General features: G+C 36.3%; 1 protein-coding gene across 1 annotated transcript; it reads left to right on the top strand.

Annotated features, from left to right (window-relative positions):
- Positions 1–2,255: 2,255 nt before the first annotated feature.
- On the top strand, positions 2,256–18,440 carry LOC104621028 (mRNA-capping enzyme-like; the record flags this gene model as incomplete). The annotated part of the gene is made up of 6 exons (XM_010287409.1): positions 2,256–2,400; positions 4,459–4,568; positions 11,224–11,327; positions 11,455–11,543; positions 15,102–15,177; positions 18,191–18,440. Coding segments are annotated over exons 1-6 (774 nt in total), but the record flags the coding sequence as incomplete, so codon positions are not given.
- Positions 18,441–20,974: the final 2,534 nt, after the last annotated feature.

Here is a 20,974-nt window from a genome sequence, read left to right as displayed (position 1 = left end):
CCAGGGCTGTTGCTGTGCTGGTGTGGGGGCGCCGGGCGCTTGAGCTCCTGGGCCGGCGTTTGTCCCGGAGGTGACTTCCCGCAGGGCGGTTGTTTTCCCTAAAGCCCAGCCCACAGCAGGGTTTTGCCTTAAGTTTTTTTGGGCAGCCCCTGAAACCAATTCGCCCCGGCCTCCTCTTGCCCATGGGAGCATAATGCTGCGTTCTCGCTTTGCACTGCTTAAGTTTAGCGCTAGAACTTTTCCCGTCTGTCACGTCTGATGAGAGAGGCAGCAGCCGGACTTGCAGGAGCTGCCGTACTGGAGCATACCTTAGCCCTGACGAGTGCCCTTTGCAGCTTCCTCCTTGTTTGTTTGTTTCCTGAAGGCTCTGGTGTTTGTCAGTGTCCATCTACTATTGGGCCCACTGACAGTGACCTGTCAGTCACTGGTGTGTTCCTAAGCTGTTTAGCTGGAGGATGAGTTTAAGTGTTGTGCCTCAAAGTTTTGTGCATGTTTCAGATTTTGCCAGTAATTGCTGTCATCTTGGATGTTCTTACCCGTAACACGCTGTCTGTCTTGATTGTTGCTAGGTATCTAGTCTTGCTGGTATCTGCTGGCGGTGAATTAGGTATCATGTAAACACACATTTTTTTGATTGTGAGTTAACTACTGTACTGACTTCAGATGAATGTTTACCCTGCTGCCTAGTATGAGATAAACCAACTTTTCTCTTTTTAGTTTTCTCAAGTTCTTTCCTTTATAAGGTAAGCAATTCCAAGCCCCATTTCCCCCCGCCCCCCGCAATATTTTCTAGTTTTCACTCCTTTCATCTTCCTATCTGTGATAATTTAACGGTATTTTTTCAAAACAGCATTTGCTACTCAGCGTGCTATTCTAGATGGCACTGTGCCATGATTTGCTTAACGGTTACAGTTCCTGTGTTTTCTGTCCCACATTTCTGCATCATCTTCTTGTGCTTTTTTGATGGCAGTTGGTTGTGAAACTGAAGGCACTGATGACTGTTAACACATTTATTTAGAACCGGCTGAGACATTTCAGTAGGCTTAATCTTCCCATCAATATGCATTATTTGGCATTTATCAGTATTTAATTTCAGTTGTTCATTTTGTGAGTTACTGCTTTCCCTCAAGTTCCTTATATTTCTCTGAGTTTGACTCAATTAAGTAACAGCCTTGTGGTATTGCTCATGTCCATTATCTCTTTTTCTCGATTGCTGGCAAATGCATTGCTTTGTACCTAACAAGAGATTTGATAGCCTAAGTTGTTAGCCTTTGATCATGACAAAAATAGACTAATGACTATTCTTTGTTTTTCTTCGGAGCAAGTTCTTGATCTCTAGAAGTTGTTGATTTTGCTTGTTTGTCTTTTAAGCCATGGCTTCTCAAAAATAGTGAGGTAGAGTAAGCAAGAACGCAGTTCAGTTCATCAGCATGTCATCTGCTGTGCCATCACTGCTTGTGTGTTTGTTTATTCAGTAACTGCAAGGTAATTCTTTTCTATTTGATGCGATCATGCACAAGAAGCTGCTGCACAAAAAAAAGGTGCTTGGTTCATTTCTTTGGCTGCTTTATTGTAATGTATTTTCATTCGCTTGATTTTTATTTTTTTGTGTGTGTATAACTTGCCAAAAGTCATACTAAACCATCAGTCTTCTCTCCTTTTTTGCTATTTGACGTTCAAAGACATCTAACAGTTTTATTAAGACATAATTTTTAGAGTTTATTGATGTTAGTACTGTCTCCCAGATGTGTTATATTCTATTTTTAATTAGCATTTCAATCAAATTTCTAAGCATCTGTGCATGACTATTCCTACGTGATAGTGTAATAGTAATAATGTTGCTGAGCAAGATGTGTCTGGTTTCCATGGACTAATATTCATCAAGTGTTCCGTCATGACCCTCTTGTCTTATGGTTGTGGTATCTAGAATTTCTTGGTGACCTCACATACAAGTACTAATGAGGCCTGGAGCTCTTCTGTTTGTGAGATTGGGTTCATTCAGGTTAACAGGACCCCTCATTCTGAACAAGGTGAATTGATTTATGTCTCTCATTATTTTCCAGTTGAATTCTTTAAACATTGTTTTGCTGCCACTTAACTGGTTTTATGGTACCGCAGTTCAGAATGGAACATTTTCACATTTCTTGCATTGGGGTAGCACCTCAATCATGTTCTTCATGAAAAGAGCTTTCTCTGAACTCTTAGATCTGAACTGATCAGGCTGCTTCAGATCACACTGGTGATGATCACGAGAGATGGAGATGACAAGGTACCTACTTTTTATAACCACCGAAAACCCAGTCCGTTTTGGTTTTGCCATGGAGAGTGTTAGCAAGATATTGAAGAAAAGACATGAGAAGTGTCTCAGCAGTGTCTTTCAGTCTCCTTCTATTGATTCATGTTAGTTAATCCTGTTCTAGACATCTATGTGGCGTGCAGAATGGTGAAATACTATTAAAAACATCCATATTGCTTATGGTTATAGAGATAACAACTTAAATGGAAGAGTAATGCCTCTGGTTCAGGAACTTGCTGAGCTATACCTTGTTGTAGTTGGGGAGAATAATCTGATGATGCATTGTCATTGTCATGGTCTTACACTCATTCCTAGGCATCTGTTATTGACCAGTTTTGGTGATGAGATACTAGGTGAAATGGATGCTTTGACCCAGCATAGCTGTTCTTGAAACAGAAGGCTGTTACTTCTTAGGGTGTTCTTTCTTTGCTGTTTTTTTTTTTAATTGCAGACTTTACTATTTCATCCTATTCAAATTTCCCTTTCTGAACCTTGGTCTCTTTCCACAGTCTAGCCTTCGTAATCAATGCTCAATGTAAACTTACCATAGTCATAAGTAATTAGTGGCTATTGTCACTTGTTCAGTTGATAGCTTCATGTCAAAGAAGATTAAGCTAAATTAAGGGTAGCTTTTTTACTGGTATGCTCTAGAATTAAAGTTTTAAGAAAAGATAAATAATGTGCCAAAATTTGAACATGTATATATAGGAAATTTGAAGTCTTCTGTTGTTCCTTTTGATGTCTCTTAGATTTATCCACTTGATGTCTATGATCTGACTCTTATTTTTAGAATTTTTACCTATTTTTCAACCTAAAGAAATACCGTCTCTTATACAGATAACTAATTTGGAAAATGGTTTTTAATATCCACTTTCCAAAACTATTTGACAAACTTGAACTTAATTGTGGATGTAGGTAATCATGAAGTATCAAATTTACAGTAGCATATTGAATTTAATTTGAAAATTTGGTTGAGGAGTTGCAAATATAATGATAATTTAGTTTAGATATACTGACGACTTCAGATGCTTTTATATCCATGTGAAATATCACCTTGTTACTGTCAGATCACCTGATTCAACATAAAGAGTTGATTATTTAATCTTCAAATGCTTATGCATGGAGACTTAAGTTGAATTGCAATCAGTTTTTACTTCATCACTTCTTTAACCTAAGATGTAGGGCAGAAGTATAGCTGAGATTGTAGCTACTGCCTTGTTTATACTTGTTCATATTACTTAGAAAGGTTAGAAATCTTTCCTAGTGTTAAAGCTTAGATCTTCTGTAGCTTAATGACACTCGCCTGAGAGGGGTTTATATCATTTCAACAGCATCAAAAGAGTTTTGTTTATTTTTTTGTTTTGTTTTTAATAAAAGGACGAAAGTTCTGGGGCAATAATTTTTTTGTATTTTCTTGGGGGAGGGTTTATTTGATCAGTCTTGTGATATAATAAATATAAATATTTTTAAAGATATTGAGAAATGCTGAGGTTCTCCCAGTTTTACTCCCTGCCCATATCATGAACCTTCTAGGGAGTGATGGATGTAGTCCAGTAAGTACTGATTCCGGTCAAGCTTTTCTTGTGGTAACTTCCTGGTGTTTGAACCCCACATAGGTGTTGTCTTTTGGAGGGGAGGTTGAGCACTGCTGCAGAACTCTTCCAAAAAGCCTTAAGGGGCACATTAGAAAGATCTGTAGTACATAGCTGTCCTGGACCAAATACATGGGGTTTTTTGTGATCTTTACTGTGTTTTATGTTTACAGGTAATCAAAGCTGATATTTACATGCTTGGGTAACAAACTGTCATTTAAAATGCTGCTTTCATTTAAATGTAATTTAAATTTAGATTTTAAATTTTCTCTGTTCTTTTGTGTGCTGTAGCTCTGCAGCTTGAATTACACTAAAAGCTAGCTAAAAATGTCAAATTACCTTGTTTTAGATGAGCTGACCTGTATTTCCTTTAAACTTCTAAACTTATTTGTGAATTCTGGGAACTTATAACTAAAAAATATTCCGATTCAACTTCATTGATACTTTTACTGCAATTATTTTTCATTGAAGGTGAACCTGCTCAGCATGTTGCTTTGGAATCACTAAGTTGTAAGTGTACATATACATGAGTATACATAAAGTACTGCAAAATTTGATTATCTTTCATAGGGAAGTTTTTACCTTTGAAGACGATGTTAGGACCAAGATACGATGAACAGGTTGCTGAAGAAAATCGTTTTCACCCGAGTATGTTATCCAACTACTTAAAGAGTCTGAAGGTAAAGTTAAATTTTCTATTAATTAAAACATTACTTTCATTATTAATGCTTATTCAAATGTTGCGTTTTCTAAACTTCAGTTTTAAGAAAAAAGTTGTTGATGTCTTCCTTTGGGACATCTGTACAGAATTTTTTTTTTTAATATATATTTTCAGGTTTTCTCTGAAACTTCTGAATTTCCAAAAGTACCTATTTATAGGCAAGAATTGTGCAAAATACTCCAGCGCATTCACTGAATTAGCAGCAGTTCTTCTTTGTTATTACTGTTGCACCTTGGAGAGATGTCATTATCAAAATTCAGATAGTCCGAGTTTGTAGTTTTACAAATGACTCTTGTGTATGGATACGTTAAGTTGCAATTTTGCTTATAGGAGTGAAAACATTTAAAAGTGAAAGAATTTTGTAGAACTGTTCTGTAGTTTCGATGCCTAACCTTCTTCTTTTGATGCCTTGAATGCTTTATGGTATCTAGCCAGTCATAACCAAGTATGGAAGAAAGCAATTTATAGATTTTATCTGTTAATTTCTTAGTGAAAAAAAAAAGCATAAATAGAAAAAAATTTTAGGAGCATGGATTGGTACCCAGGAAGGTGGGTGGTTGCCTTTATCATTGGGTTACAGAGTTGTGCTTCTCGCTTATTTCTTCATTCTCTGTTTAGCCCATTTCTGTCTACTTAAACTTGCATGTTGTTCTGCACCCTAGCACAACTTTGACAGTAAAGGTGGGGAGCAGGACCTTTCCAGTCTTTCGTGTAGTGTAGAGGTCTGTGAAGTGTTGTGCCCAGTGCAGTGTATCTGGAAATGGGTTTTGAACCTCCCAGCAAAGAGAGGGCTACAACCTAATTATTTTAATCTGTTTATTAAACTGTTATATAGAAGGTTGGCACAATTTTTTTTTTTGACTGTGTTTTATAAAACTAATCATGCCGGTGACATTTTCTCTGTGTGTTTGTTTTCTTTTTTTTGCTGTTGATCTAAGTTAAAATAATTCGGAGCTTTTTTAACAATATCAGAGCTTAAACGTCAGAAGAATCAGGTGACCAAAATATGGGAATCTTAATTTTATGAATCTTACTTCGGCTTAGGTATGAAGTAGATGATGAGCTATTAAGTGTAGCAGTGATAGAGGTACCTGTGGGCTGTGTGATAAGAAGGGACTATCAGTGAAGCATATGTGCCTGTTCTCAGGTGCTTGGACTGGTAGGATTTTTCTTGTTTGAATTCTTGGATCTATGCATCTAAATTCTTCTTGAGTTCCTCTTCTATGCATTATGTTGTTTTTGACTCTGACCAGCTTTAATGGACATAACTAGAAGTTTCCCAAAACAAATGTTATTTGTGGTTTAAAGTAATTTAAAATTCTGCATATATTTTGAAGTTATAGAGAACTTCAGAGACCTACTCAGAATTTCTGGCTATTTGCTTGTTAGTGATTTGTCACCAGAAAAGAAATCATGGTGAGCCTTCATAGCCTTTCCACAAGGCACATCAACCAGTTGTATTGCAATACTACAAATTTGTAATGTCTTGAGTGACATCAGGTGATTAGAATCTGGTAGTATGATTACTAGGATGAGGATCCCTACTTATATTTTGGTATTTTTGATTAACAAGCAGAACATATAATTTCTCTCAAACTCCCTGTTCTCATCAAATCTATTACATTGTCTTGAACCCTGGTATAGTTTCTAAATGTTTGCTATTTGAAAATACACCATTTTTTATTTGCAGAGATACGCAGTGGGTTACTGGAGTGCTATGTTTGTAGAACAGCAGTTTACCAACAATCTGGCAACAAGATGAATATGCAATTGAGGAGACCTTGAAAAGTGGATTTTCCCAATGCAAAAGTAGCTCACTGTGCATGGTTCTCCTCGTTTTACTGCAGTGTGTTTTACTGGTAATACTTTGCAGAATGAATCACTTCTGAAACCTGGTTATTACTGAAGTCCATGTAATTTATCTCCCAAATAAGAGACTTGAGCAGAAACTTTTACATCTGGATTTTGGTAATAGTGAGATAATTGCTGCTGCCACAGATTTTTGAAGGTACTGGTTCAGCATTTAAGACAACGTCTGTCTGGGAAGAACTTTCTCTAACAAGCTTCCCATGTGATTCCTTTTTCTCATGAGGCCTGTTGCTGAAAATCTGAATGTTAGAGACTTATTTGATAAGGGATAGCACCCCCGTTTTTCTTCTGATTGCCAACATTGACATAGTACCTTAACGGTCTGCTGTGGTTTAACCCCAGCTGGCAACTAAGCACCACGCAGCCGGTTGCTCACTCCCCCACGGTGGGATGGGGGAGAGAATCAGAAGAGTAAAAGTGAGGAAACTCATGGTTTGAGATAAAGACAGTTGATAGATAAGCAAAAGACGCGCATGCAAGCAGAGCAGAACAAGGAATTCATTCACCACTCCCCATGGGCAGGCAGGGGTTCAACCATCTCCAGGGAAGCAGGGTTCCATCACGCATAACGGTTACTTGGGAGACAAATGCCATCATGCCAAAAGTGCCCCCACCCACTTCATTCTTCTTCACCCCAGTTTTGTATGCAGAGCATGATGTCATATGGTATGAAATACCCCTTTTGGCCAGTTTGGGTCAACTCTCCCAGCTGTGTCCGCTCCCAGCTTCCCGTGCACCCCCAGCCCTCTCACTGGCAGACCAGCATGAGAAGCTGGACAGTCCTTGACTGCTTAGCAACAACCCAAAACATCAGTATGTTATCAACATTATTTTCATCCCAAATTCAAAATGTAACCTCATACTAGCTTCTGTGAAGAAAACTCTGTCCCAGCTGAAACGAGGACATGGTCTCATAAAAAAATTTGCAGGAACAATTTGCAACAGTGTGAGTAATTTTCTTTTTTTTAATTTCTTTCTTGAGTAGGTAGATTAGTACTGTTTATGCTTTATAAAAGGTAGTTTTATTTCTCTTATGAAGAGCTAGGACATTAGTGAACTCAAAAGAGTGTTTGGGCAATTAGTATGCTCAAGTTAAGTATTCCTATTAGGAAAACTAGTTACCAGTTTTCAGCCACATTATTGTTTTCACAGATAAATTCAATCACCAATTTAAACTATTTTCCTCAAATAAAAAATGCAAGAAAAAAATCCTGGGACTGGAGAGAATTCAGTGTATTGTAATATGCTCTCTCCCTCCTGCGGAGGATGTTTTCAAGTTCCAATGTCTAATGAGAAACTTCTGGGGTCATACAAGGGGAACCTAGCTAAGCCCATTGCACAGCAGCAGAAGAGTGCATGCATAAAGCATTAATAGCTGGAATGTGAGAAAGTGAGGAGGAAGGCTTTTATAACTAGGAGAACGTGGAGAGCCTGGCCATAATAAGCATGAGCAGAATAGAGGTGGTATGAAGATCGTGGTATTATTGTATGTAGAAGATGAGAATTTCAAACCATCAATGAGCTTTTTTTCCTTCTATCCAGTTATCTTCTACAATTGGAAGCAAGAAAACTAACTAGTTTCAGTTGTGTTTCAATGTGGTGTCTAAGATTGTAGCGTTGCAACAGGCCTTGTAAGAAATAAATGTATGTTTTAGTGAGAAGTTGCTCAACAATTTAAAATTACTCTTTCTTCTAAAGCTGTGTTATTCAATGATGGCTGGGTGTGGTGGACTGAAAGATGTGATTCATGCAAAGTATAGTCTGGAAAAACAGTTTAACTTAGATAGTCTTTCAAAAATCAGCTCTTATTAAGGACTTTCTAGGAGCAAACTTAAGAGAGCATGACTGAGAGGGTGACTGTGATGACTGGTGTGATGTCAGGGTTGCAGAGCAGAGCATAGCACCTGCATGACAAATGTACATGTACTAGAATCTATTCTATAGGTGAGAACTGTGGTCGGTCAGGGCAAGTATAGTATAATCCCAGTTCAGAGACTGAAATGTTTTGATTCCTGGGGTACCAGGTTTTTTTTGCAAGCATTTTTGGAACATCATAATTACATGCTTTGATATGTTACATAATCCTCCCACTTTTAAAAAATGTCTTTATCCTTTTTGTTTGCCTTGCACTCTCTAAATTGTAGTGTGTTATGTGCAGCTAGTCTCATGAACAGAGAGCAAATGTGTTTGCTTTCTGTAAAGCAAGGAAACTGCTTTCGGACCTTACACGCTTTATATGCCATACATGCTTTTATAGCTTTAGCTAAATTATATTGGATGTCTGTTTGGTTTACTGCTCCATGAAACGTGTGAGGAACAGTGTCACTTCGCAAGATCTTCCCTTGTATATGATTGAAATGATTTGTAATAATTGCAAAGGAATGGTAGGCCAGAAGTCCTAGAGTCCTGTAGCTCAGGATTTCCTCCAGCAGACACTTGCTGTATTTCATTCCCCTATTCAAATTAAATACAACATCCCAAATGCTTGGTGACACTTTGGGTCTGAAGTACATTGTGGTGTTGTTCTGGCTTCTACATGTCAGTCAGGAAACTGAAATCTATAAGGGAGTATGTTCAAAAGAGTAATATCTAAAAGTTGAGGGAAAAACGTGAGTATTCTTTGAGCTTAAAAACTTTGCCATAAAATTGTGTGCTTTCATGCATCTTCTCAGTGATAATTCTTCATTGTGGCAGGAGTTTGGGGAAGTTTGGAGACTTCTGGTGGGAGCATTTGAAGCTGCTGGCATTTGAGAATAGTGGGGTTGGGAATTGGCTTTGGGTTTTCAACACTAAAATGGAATTGTATCTCACCTACTTTTGGATGGAAGGTTGTGAAACTGTTCTGCAAATCACTTGCATTTCTCCTTGTATCTTTCCTTTGTAACAATTTGATGTATTAAGCAGTGTTACCTTTTAATCTGTCTTCATGCTTTTATTAAAGGTTGTTTTCCTCCCAATTAATTTTCTCCAGACTGTCACGATACAGCATTTTTTTCAAGAGTAATTCACATTTTGGAATGTCTGCTTTCTTACTAGACTGGAACTGAATGCAAAAACCTTTACTTTAAAATTATGTTTTCATTAAATCTTAATCTTACTTTGAAAATAACTTTTTTTCACATTATCTGAGGACATCTTGGAAGTGTTACACCTAACCCCATATCATACATAAAAGAATAGGTTATCAATCTGAACTCTATAGAAGTCGGGAAGGAGGGTAGTTAGGGGGCCATTTATGTGGCTTCATAGTGTAGAGCTTTCTGGAGGAAACACACCTGATTTATATCAGTCTTTTTGCCAACTCTTACACTATTGATAGGATGCAGAACACAAATGGAAATTCTTTTGCTTTTTTTTGAGCATGATGTGTTACTGGAAGATACTCTGTGGATTTCCTTCATGGATCTATTGCTTTTGTAGAATAGTAGAAAAATATTTAAGTAGTTGTCATAGAATTAGCTCATTTTAGATGTACTTTTGATCCTAGCATGTTGTCCTGTAGAATCACCTAGAAGTACTGGTGTGGGAATATGTTATTCTCCTCTGAACAGTTGTTTTGAACTGGTTTAAGTCAGTGTCATAGTGTTATGGACCTACAGGGTGTAGCACGTGGAAATTTTGTGTGGTCTTACTTGTGAATTAAGTAGTCTTTGAGATATTTGCTAAATGCTGTTGAGAGTAGAGGGGAAGGAAAGTAATCATTGAATTAATTGCCTTTTGTATACTTCCTACAAAATTAATCACTGGCTAGTATGCTGTCAGTCTGTATGTTTAGCAGCTCGGTTGTCTATAAATATTTGAAATTTCAGGTGATGTAACATTGTTTTCAGGTGGACCCCTACTGAAGTAGGCTGTATTTCTGCAAAACACAGTAATAAAAGTAAATAAAGCACCCTGAGTACAATATACGAAGTTGAAGTAACCAAGGAGAAATTCAGAACTGATTTGGATATTACACTACAAATGCTTAATGCTGCTGACATAACATTATGATACTTTTTAATATCTGATAAATAAAAGTATTATGAAAGTATATCATCAGAACTTTGAATACCATGGATAACTACCTCTGTCGATAATTGGAAGTTTGTTTTTGGAGTCTACTGAACAACATACCCATGTGAAGCAACTGTTTCTGAACTGTATTCCAGTTATAATTGGAATTTAACTTTTTTGAATTGACTGGAAAAAGTGTTTTAATTTGTAATTCTTCCAACTGCGATGCTAAATTGTTGCCAATGTGTTGACCTTAAGGTAGATAAAAACCTGATCAAAATCCTGTTTACGAGTATGTGCTAGAATTTTAAATATACTGAAGATGCAGTGTTCTGTTTTTGCATGCGTAACATGCTTCAGGGTTAATGTATTTTTAAGTGCAGTATTCATGTATCTTTAAAAAAGACATAGCTATGGAACAAAGATTTGGCTAAACTATCACTCTTAAAATGCCTTTTAAAAAGACCTCTGGTTTCATGGTGAAGGTCCTACTTGAAAGTATGAAGTTTTTGAATTGATGGGTAGTGCTAAATTCATACACCAGCTTTCACAAAGAAACACAGATGACTCTGATACTGGTAAATTACAGATTTCATGAACAAAGGCAATATTTAAGAATTTTTAAACTTGCAACTGTCGCCTGCTATTGCTTTTAATTTGGATGTTGTTAGCCATTTAGTATTTATGCACTGATATTTGAACCACATATATATGTTTGTTTTTTATTTTTTGTTTTTTTTTTTTTTTAGGTTAAAATGGGTTTACTGGTAGACTTGACCAACACCACTAGATTCTATGATAGGAATGATATAGAGAAAGAGGGGATTAAATATATAAAACTCCAGTGTAAAGGGTAAGTTGTGTGCACTTTTTTAATATTTAGCTTTTGATTTGAAATATCACACTGAAGTAATTAATCTTTTTTTTTTCTTCTCTGTCCCCCAGCTGTCTCCTAATCTCTGTGTTCCTGTGTTTTTCAGGCATGGTGAGTGCCCTACACCTGAGAATACAGAAACATTTATCCGTGTATGTGAACACTTCAGTGATAAGAATCCCTCAGAGCTTATAGGTATGTCTTATATCCATTGCATCCATCTTATATCCGTCATTACTTTTTACTGTTTATTTCATATTTACTTGTAACTGCAGTCTCTTAGTCTTAAAAGTCTAAGCAAAGGAATTTCCTCAGTACAGTGTTTATCCATATCTAGATTTGATTGCTTTTACTTCAGAAACCAGTATGTTTCTTTTTTTTTCCAGAAACTAGTATGTTTCTGCATCCATCAGTTTGATTACAGTTATCACCTTAATGTAGAAAAATACACAGGCTTAAGAACTGTCTACAAATACATGATACTTGCATTGTGTTTTTGTAACTTCTGCTGATACAAATGCAGACTGTGTATTGCCGAAGTATTGTTTTGGCATTTGATGGTCTGGCTGGCTTGAAGTCATATTTGATACCTGAATGATCAGAGATTCTTTAGTAAATCTCACAAAGCAGCTGATTAATTGCTGGAAACTGGTAGTAGATATTAGGCTAAGTTTTCTTGTGTGGTGTACTGTCACGCAGTGATTATTTGAGTGTTCTTAAGGACAACTTTTTTCTGACACAGAGCAAAATAAGTTCTCAGTTTATTTTGTGTAGCTTCTAGTTTTAGTTAAAACCATTTTATTCTAATTTCTGATAAGCATATTAATTTTCAACTCTATCTGCAAACTGTCAGAGACAAGAAATTAATTTGCAGCTGAGTTTCCAGTCAGAATGGGTGTTGTCCTCAAGCCTCTTTGATAATTCTGCAGCCTTCCTGAATTTGAGTGTCTGTGTGACTTAGGAGTGCATGGAACAGTTGTTTGTGTAGGTGTCATTGATAAGAGCTTGCTACACTAAGCTGGTATGTTGATACAGTTTAGGATTTATATAGAATTGTACAATAGGTGAGGTTGTTGGAAAGGACTTGTGGAAATCAGCTAGTTAGTTGCCCTTCCTTAGAGCAGGACCAGCTAAAGCAGCTTGCTTAGGACTGTGTCCATTTTGGGTTTTGACCATCTCCAAGTTTGGAGACTTCACAACATCTTCTGACAGCCTCTTCCAGTGTTTGCTCACCCTTACAATATACAGTTGTTTTTTTTTCTTATGTTTAAACAGAATGTGCTATATTTCAATTTGTACCCATTACTTCTTGTCCTGTCACAGGATACCACCGAGAATCTTATTTTTTTTTCAGTGCTTGAGAGATTTAATTTGGGCACACACTTTTTCACATAATTTTCTTTTAGGTACTTTTTTATTTCTTTATTTCACAGAGAATGCAATTTTAATTTGAGACCTCTAAACTGTAATGCAAGTTAGTGATCATGAAAAATGAGAAACTCCTAGATGAGAGTGAGTGGGATCAGTCATCAACAATATTTCAAGTTCTGGTGCAAGTTCTGAAATACTGTTGATGACTGATCCCACTCACTCTGATTTGGCAGTTCTTCATTTTTCACCCTCCTTTCACAGTTCCTCCACTTGGTCCTCCAACAATATTTCAGAACTTGAAATATTGTTATGGTCAGCAATTTATATGGAGCATGGATACCATGGTGATACCCCATAAATAGCAGACCTATTTAACTGGTATTTCAATTTTTAAAATGCCATTTTTAGTGTTGAGTCACTAACTTTTTGACTTCTATGAATTTTGGAATGTTCTTCTGTAATTTAGATTGTTTCACCTCTGGCGGGGGGGGAAGTCAATTAGAAAGAGTCAAGAAGAAAATAATATGTTGACTAAGCTTTTAAATAACCCGTGGTTTAGGCTTTCATAGTAAAAAAGAAATGTTGGGATTTTCCATTTCTTTTCCATTTCCTTTCCATGAATTACTGAAAAGTTGTTTGTTTCTGGACACTTGTTTCCTCTGACAGAGTATCAGAGGGACTGGTGTGGAGGATGTTTTTATCAAAAGCAAAAGCAGTCTGTGGCAGTGATAGTACTGCACCCTGTGTGATCTTTCCCTTCCAAGCCATTGGTCTCATTGCTGAGATGCTTCTTATCTTTGTTGTGTGTATAAAATTATTGACTTAACCTTCTTGGTAGCAGTAACAGCTGCAGGACTTATTGATAGCAATTGTGTGCAATTTCATTTTCAGTGTCAAGATTGGATATGAAAAGAGAAAATGTGAATGATAAGTGAACAGAATTTTATATGCAGCTAGAACAATACAGGATGGAAACTTTATTTTTGCAGCCTGAAGGACTGGAGTATGCCTGCCAACCTTAAGGAAACAAAATGCAAAAATTTTGCTTAAACAGAAAACAAAGGAGAAATGACTGCTGGGAACAAATTCCATAAGGAAGCTAAAATTAATTTCATTTAATGCAAGTTACACAGTTTTAAATAATATTAAATGGTTAGAATGGATGAATCCAAGAAATTTGTAGTAGTTTTTGCCTTACTTTGTTAAGAATGGAAGCTTGGTGGGCAGGCACGAAACCTGACCCTGATACAGTTGATATATATTTCTGTTTACCCATATAAAGTTTCTGGGTTATATCAGTCTACTTTTTGTAGGCATTTTTTGGATGTCCAGTAAAAAAAAAAATAAATATTTGCAGTGTAGGGGAGCATATAGGAAAAAAAGATAGATATTCTATCTGAATAAGCATGAAGTGAATAAGTGCCAGGTGAACTGTTGCTAAACTTACTTTACTAACTATGGTAGAGAAATAAGGAAATCAATAAAAGCTTAAGTGACTTGCTTCATGGTCACAACTGAAAAATATGCTAATATTAAGAACAGTTGTGTTTGGTGTTAGTGGAAACTTTAATACTCTGATATTTATAATTTAAAATACAGTATGGGGAAGAGGCAACATCTTGCCTGAATCTTTCATGACATTTTTTAATAGCATGAATTTTCAGACTGGGTTGTGTATCACTAGATGGTGCTGTTGCCTTGAGAGAAAGAAAAAATTCCAATGCATTTGGCGCTTCTCCTTTCACTGGGGGATGAATTCAGTAAAATAGAGGACAGAGAATTCTTTTTCTTACATTGAATAGATAAGTAATTCAAGAATTCAAGGTGCTTATGCTGTTCTATAGTTTTCTTTTTGTGTTTTTTTTTTCTTTCAAAATTAATAAGCTTGGTCTTAGCATGGTAATAGCAAATTTGAAATAGAATTGTGGTCTATTGACTGCTTTCAAGTTTGAGGTAGGGTAATCTGGATATGATTTTTATGCCTGATGGTGTGAAATGAATGTAATGCTTGTTGAATCTGCTAAAAGCACAATTATTGAATTTGATTGTATAGTCTTTTGATAAGTATTGGGGCAGTCATAAAAAAATACTTTGAATCTTACCTGTATTACCCATATTTCAGTTGCATTAAGTTAGTGCTCTTCACTTGGGATAAACTGGAGTAGCTTATACTCTTTTTGCTAATAATTTGCAGAAAGAATGTAATAAATTGCTTTTTAGGCTTATGTGTCATACATGATCTGGACTGCCTTGATGAGAAAGGCAGATGACTCCTTAATGTTACTGATGAAGGTAGAAAGATCCAGAAACACACTGAAGAAACTAAAGCATGTTTGTTAAAAATACCTGCAAATGATTATGCCCTATTCTTGTCTTGTCTAGGTGTCCATTGCACACATGGTTTCAATAGAACTGGATTTCTGATCTGTGCCTTTTTGGTTGAGAAGTTGGACTGGAGGTAACTTTGAATATTAATTCCTAGGGATTTGTGGAAAGTGACCAAAGGCATCTTCAGTATGTTTCAGTCAATGTATACACTGTTTTTTATTTTAAAACTGCCTCCTAATCTCGAGCAAACAACCTATATTAACATTATTCATATCATCCCTTGGTAGCTTAGCCCATTTCAGTCAAGCTTTCCAGGTCTGGTAGGTCAAAAGTCAGCTGTACCTGCTGTGTGAGGGCTTTTAGGAGTGTATATATTGTACTGTCTCTCTTCCCTGTGACATGTCCCACATTTTGATTAAGAACATAGAGTTCAGAGATGCCTGAAAGATTATTTCTCTTACTTTTTTGTCTTTTTCCTGTAGGTTTGCATGTAGGCTTTTTTTTATTTTTTGAATTCTGAAGAGAAGAGATTAGCTAGAGCAACAGCAGAGTGACATACTTGCTTTTGAAGGGTTGGGGGGGAGAAAAAGTCCTTGTTTCCAGCTTATTTGATTAAAGTCTACAGCATGCTTCTATACAGACTCATCTGAGGTTTTTTGTGATTTAAAAATGTTGGTGCTTTCATAAAGAGTAATGATCTTTTTCAAATACCATTAGTGCCTGTACCATGCTGGTGGGCATGAATTTTGCATGTTTGTTAGTATTCAGAAAACACTTGGTAATGGGGTCCTTGTGCAAGGCATGTTTCTTAACAAGCCCCTAAGCATTCTGATGATATTTCTTGTATGGTCCTTTAACTGAAGAAGATTCTACTCCTGTTGCAGCATTTTCTTATGACTGGATGTACAGTTATTGGTGCTTAGCATGTATATGCAAGCTGTTTGCAAAAAACTAGGTCATTGTTGTCTGTTAATAAACTTGGAATAAAGACATTGGAGTAATGGAGACGGACCACCATTAGTAGTGAGTGGCTGAATCTTGGCAGAATCTTAACTAAGTATAGGAAGTAGACACAAATACAAATATCTTTGTAGTTTAATTCTAGTTGTTCCTGTGAACTAGCAAATTTATATGTTTTTAATCTAACAATTTAAAAGCAACAATACAATAAAAGACTCAGAATTGGTCCTTTGTTCTGAAGAGGAGATGCACTTGAATCTGTTTGAATCTCCTGCTTTTATGCAGCCTCTCTTTATTTTCAAACCTCTGTGGGAAAAGCCTTAAAACTTAACAGCCATGTTGTCTTTTTTTTTTCTTCTTCATTCAGGTAGTTATTTGTATCAAGTTTGTTCATCTCTGTCAGATTTTTTTAACAGAACACTCAGATATCACCTCATGGGTAAAAATGTCCATGGTAAAGGAATTTTGGCAAGGTGGTAGTTAATGCTAAGCATTGTATCAAGATAAATGCAATTTGCTGTATCATTCATTAAAGTAAGGCACTGTTATTTGCTGATGAGGAAATAAGATTTTCTTGATGGAAAAATCCATCCATATTAATTCCTTAAGCATATGATATAGGAGTGCTGCTGATGTATTGTGAATACTGAGGTGTATTTTATAGTTAGTTTAAAGAAAGGTCATCCAGACTGAAAGCAGCTCTCCAGCTAGTGATCAGAAACTTTACTTGATCTCTTCTTCACAACTCATTTTTTCCCAAAGACTGCTATGTTTCTACAACTTGCAAAGTATTTTTTCTTTCAGCTAGGTTTCTGTGCTTGAAATCTGTGCTGCCTCTTTTGGCTTTCATTGCCATCTATTCTAGAATAGTGTAGAGTTCTTCCAATATCATCAGAGACAAATTTGAACTTCTGAATAACTCAGATTCTTAACCTACCATTTCTGAGATCTGATGACCAACCATCTGATAGTCTCACTCTGGAAAATGTTTTGTTTTCTACTTTTACCAAAGACCAGAACAGAGAACCAAACTTACTGGTTCTTACGAAGTGTTTCTGTCTATTCTGGGAAATTTGCCTCATATAATTCCCAGGCTCCTTCCCATACTGTACAGATGAGACAAAATAACGCCTTTTATATTTAAATTCTTTTTTCTGTTTTAGCTATATGTTTTTCTTATGCCAGTGGCAGGCTATTTTCTTATCTGAAAAAAATTCTTACAGCGTGTAATATGTGCTTTTGTTCCAGCTATAAGATATGTGCTTGTCAAGAAGCCTAACAGGAGTGTGTACTTTTTGTGATTTCTCCTCTCTTTTATGTAGCAAGATTTCTAAGTGTTGATCCATGGAGCATTACTGTTCCACGCAGCCATGATAAATTCAAGACAGAATTACGTCGTGTTTTCTGTTAAACATTTTCATAGGATCTATGAAAATTGCAACAATAAAACCCTTGTGCTGTGCTCGCTGTTGTATATTTTCGAGTGCTTTCCAGTTGGCTAGTTAAGGTGCATGACTGTTAGTTTTGGTTTCTAATTTTTTTGTGATCCTAGTCTCCAGTTTATTAAAGCACTTAGGGTTAAGTGTTAGCTGCATAGTAAAAGACTTCTGAATTACAGTTTTTTATGAGAAACTTCTCATAAAAAGAAAGAGAAGTAATTTAAAAAGATTAGGATGCTTTTTCCCAGTGTGGTGGCAAAACCTCTAATGAAAGGAAAGATATTTCTTAGGGGGAAAAATGTAGCCATATTTGAATTGCAGCACTTGTGTTTTTCTTCATTAGGTTTGTTCTTCTTTTTCTTTGGTCTTTCTTGTCTTCATTCAGTCCTTAAGTACTTACCTATGTGTCACCCATTCCTTTTCTGTAGCAATAGTAAAAGTTTTACCTAGGTGACCAGCAGAGCGCTATTAGCTACAATAAGGAGACAAAGCATTGCAAGCTGCAGTTACTTCTGAGAGCATACGTAGTGCCTACGTAATTATGCAGAGTCTTGTGCAAGAGCAAGAGCCTGTTGCCAGGTTGATCTAAGAATGTTGTTTCAAACATAATGAATGTTTTTGAAATTACCGGTTTGAAATTTGTTCTAATTGTCAGTCCCAATAAACCTTACATTTGGTAGGGCACAACATGACTAGAATATGTAAGTTAAGCATCCAGAGTAATTTTCAATTTTTATTTGACAGTATTGAAGCTGCTGTGGCTACTTTTGCTCAGGCTAGACCACCAGGTATTTATAAAGGTGACTATTTGAAGGAATTATTTCGTCGTTATGGAGATGAAGATGATGCACCATCACCACCTGAGTTACCAGAGTGGTGCTTTGATGAAGATGAAGAAGAGGATGATGACAATGGTAAAACAGGAGGCCAAGAATCAGAACCTGGATCATCAAGCTCTTCCTTTGGCAAGCGGCGAAAAGAACGCCTAAAACTGGTATTTTTGATTAAGAACTTAATAATCTAATTGCTAAACTTAATTACCTAGTCATCAGTTACTACCTAATGCATGCTATACAAGTGTCAGTGCTCTTGCAAATGAGATCTGGTAGTTTTGTCTCTAACCAGGAAAAACGGGCAGATTTGTTGCAAGCTTTCTTATGTTTCCTATATGAACCTTGAACTTTGACATTCAACACCTCAGTTACTCCAGTTTTAAAGATGACTTAAAATTTTTCTAATGTAACAATTTTTTTTTAAGTTTGAGTTGAAATAGTGAAGTGTTTTTTAATTATTGACTCTGTCTTTAGAGGTGAAATGTTATGGGTGTGTGTAAACAGTTTTTACTTATTTTTGTAGCTGTGTGGATGAAATTCAGAATTTTTTTAATTCAGTGCACATTTTGGTAACTATTCATACTTTTGGAAATTTTGATGAATTGAGAATTGGATTAGCAAAAAAGCAGTATGAGCTTAAAAACCCCAAGGCAGCTTTGGCATTATATTTTGTTCAAAGCTGTTTTAACTGTATAATGATAAGAAGTACAGCTGATCACATATTGTGATTACTTTGACATGCCTCTGCATAATTCTGATGAAATAAGTTATTGTAGTTACCATAGTACAGAACTAATACTCAAGTATAAAGAATATACTTGTATCATCTGAAGACTAATAGCTAAGTTCTCTCCAAATTCCCGACTCTGGTTTTTTATTTGCAGGTAAAGTAAGGGAGAATGTTGCTGAGTGCAAAAATAGATTCAGTTCTTTTTGCATAATACTGAATTATTTTGTGTGCTGAGGTGTGTTTGTTTGCAAACACCTGGATATCCTCATATGAATATGCTGCAAAAATGCATTTTGTTGTTACCGCAGCTGCTCAACATGGTTTACAGATGGAGTATGGAAGAAGTTAGCCTGAAAGGAATTCAAAAGCTAGTCCAAAGAAGCAAGATGAACTTTGAAAACTTTCAAGTAGTCTATCAGGTGGAATAAAAAATTGCCCGCACTGTAAAAATCCGTAGCAAAAATGTATTCAGGGATATGGCCACTACCTCCGTTAGCCTTGCAGTAAAACGTTGATATCTAAAAAAATTTATTTGGGCTGGAACCTCAAAACTGTTTTTTTGACTTGCCTTTTGAGGCATTAGCAAATGAGATGTGACGGTGAGGTCCAATGACAGCCTCTTTTCCACAAGTATAAAACTAAACTGGTCTGTTTAACAGGAATCATAATACTGGCTTCCCAGGCTTTTTCTTATCTGCCACCATAGTTTTTTTGAAAGCTGGAAGCTAAATTATACGAATAAGCATATTAATAACTAAAAGTTAATTATAAGTTAGAGAATTTATGAAAGAAAGAATTATCTAGTTAATATGCATATTCGTATAATTCAGTTTTGCAGCTCTGGAGGAACATTCTTTGACGTGAAGAGGAGGAACGGGGAGAATTCTTTACCATGGTTCTTGGCTGGCAGATTGGAGTGCTTCTTAACTCAGTAGAGATGGATACAGTCTATTTGTGATTCCTTGTAAATATGCGATCTACAGGGGGAATGATTATCAGGTAAATACCTCTTGCTCAGCTTTTTTATTTTACTATCTAAAGGGCTAAATTTTCAGCATTATGTTGATTTCCTGCAGCAGATGTTTTCAGCCTTCTAATTTGACCCTTTTGCTAAACACTTGAGGGTCGCAATGTCAAACTAGAAGTGACTCTGGTGATAGTGGTGTTCTGAAATGTTTTAATTTTGACCTAAATCTTTGTGGGGACAGAAGAAAAGTTTAGGGGTAGAGGAGGAGACACCTCCCAGGCATCTCGCTAGGATAATGAATAGTCAGAAGCAGCTGCCCGGCTAGCCTGCGAAGTGACGTTAGCATGCTGTCCATTTCAGAAATTCCATCTTGGATGTGAGAAACTTTACTGCAACATCTTCCACTAAAACTTTGTATTTTGATGTCAAAAAGTCTTGACAGCCTTTCTTTTCTACACTGTAGAAACTGTGGGAACTGTTGGAACATAATGCCATTACATTTTCCTTTGTCATCACCCGAATATAGTTGACAGGTAACAGGAGATCTGTTTGCTGTAGTCTCAGATGCAAATCCAAACACGTTTTGACTTTGTCAGTGCATGCCATAATGATTGTAGCATCAAAGCAACATTATTAACTGACATTTAGAATCTCACTTCAAGAAAAAAAATCTTGAGAAAAAAAGTACATGATTTTGAAAATAGGACAGAAAGTTAGAATTCTGAGACAGAACCTTCAAACTTTTCATGGGTCAACTGGATCTTTTACTGTTTATCAAGGAATGCCATCTGTTCTAGTTCCATATAAGCTGCGTATTTCACAGGCGTTACAGGGTGTACTATGTAATGCTTCTAAAAAGGATGGTTACATCTCAAACAGTCTGGAAGAGATGGTAGCTGTTAATGATTTTGTTCATAATTTTGGATGCAGGTGTCTTGTAGAGACAGAGAGAACCATTAAACCTCATGGTTAGCAAGGATAATGTTTATTATTTAACT

This window comes from Phaethon lepturus, unplaced genomic scaffold, assembly GCF_000687285.1.
Source record: "Phaethon lepturus isolate BGI_N335 unplaced genomic scaffold, ASM68728v1 scaffold30265, whole genome shotgun sequence".
Lineage (NCBI taxonomy): Eukaryota > Metazoa > Chordata > Aves > Phaethontiformes > Phaethontidae > Phaethon > Phaethon lepturus.
Note: the sequence above shows the minus strand (reverse complement) of the source record. Positions and strands in the feature narration are given on the sequence as shown.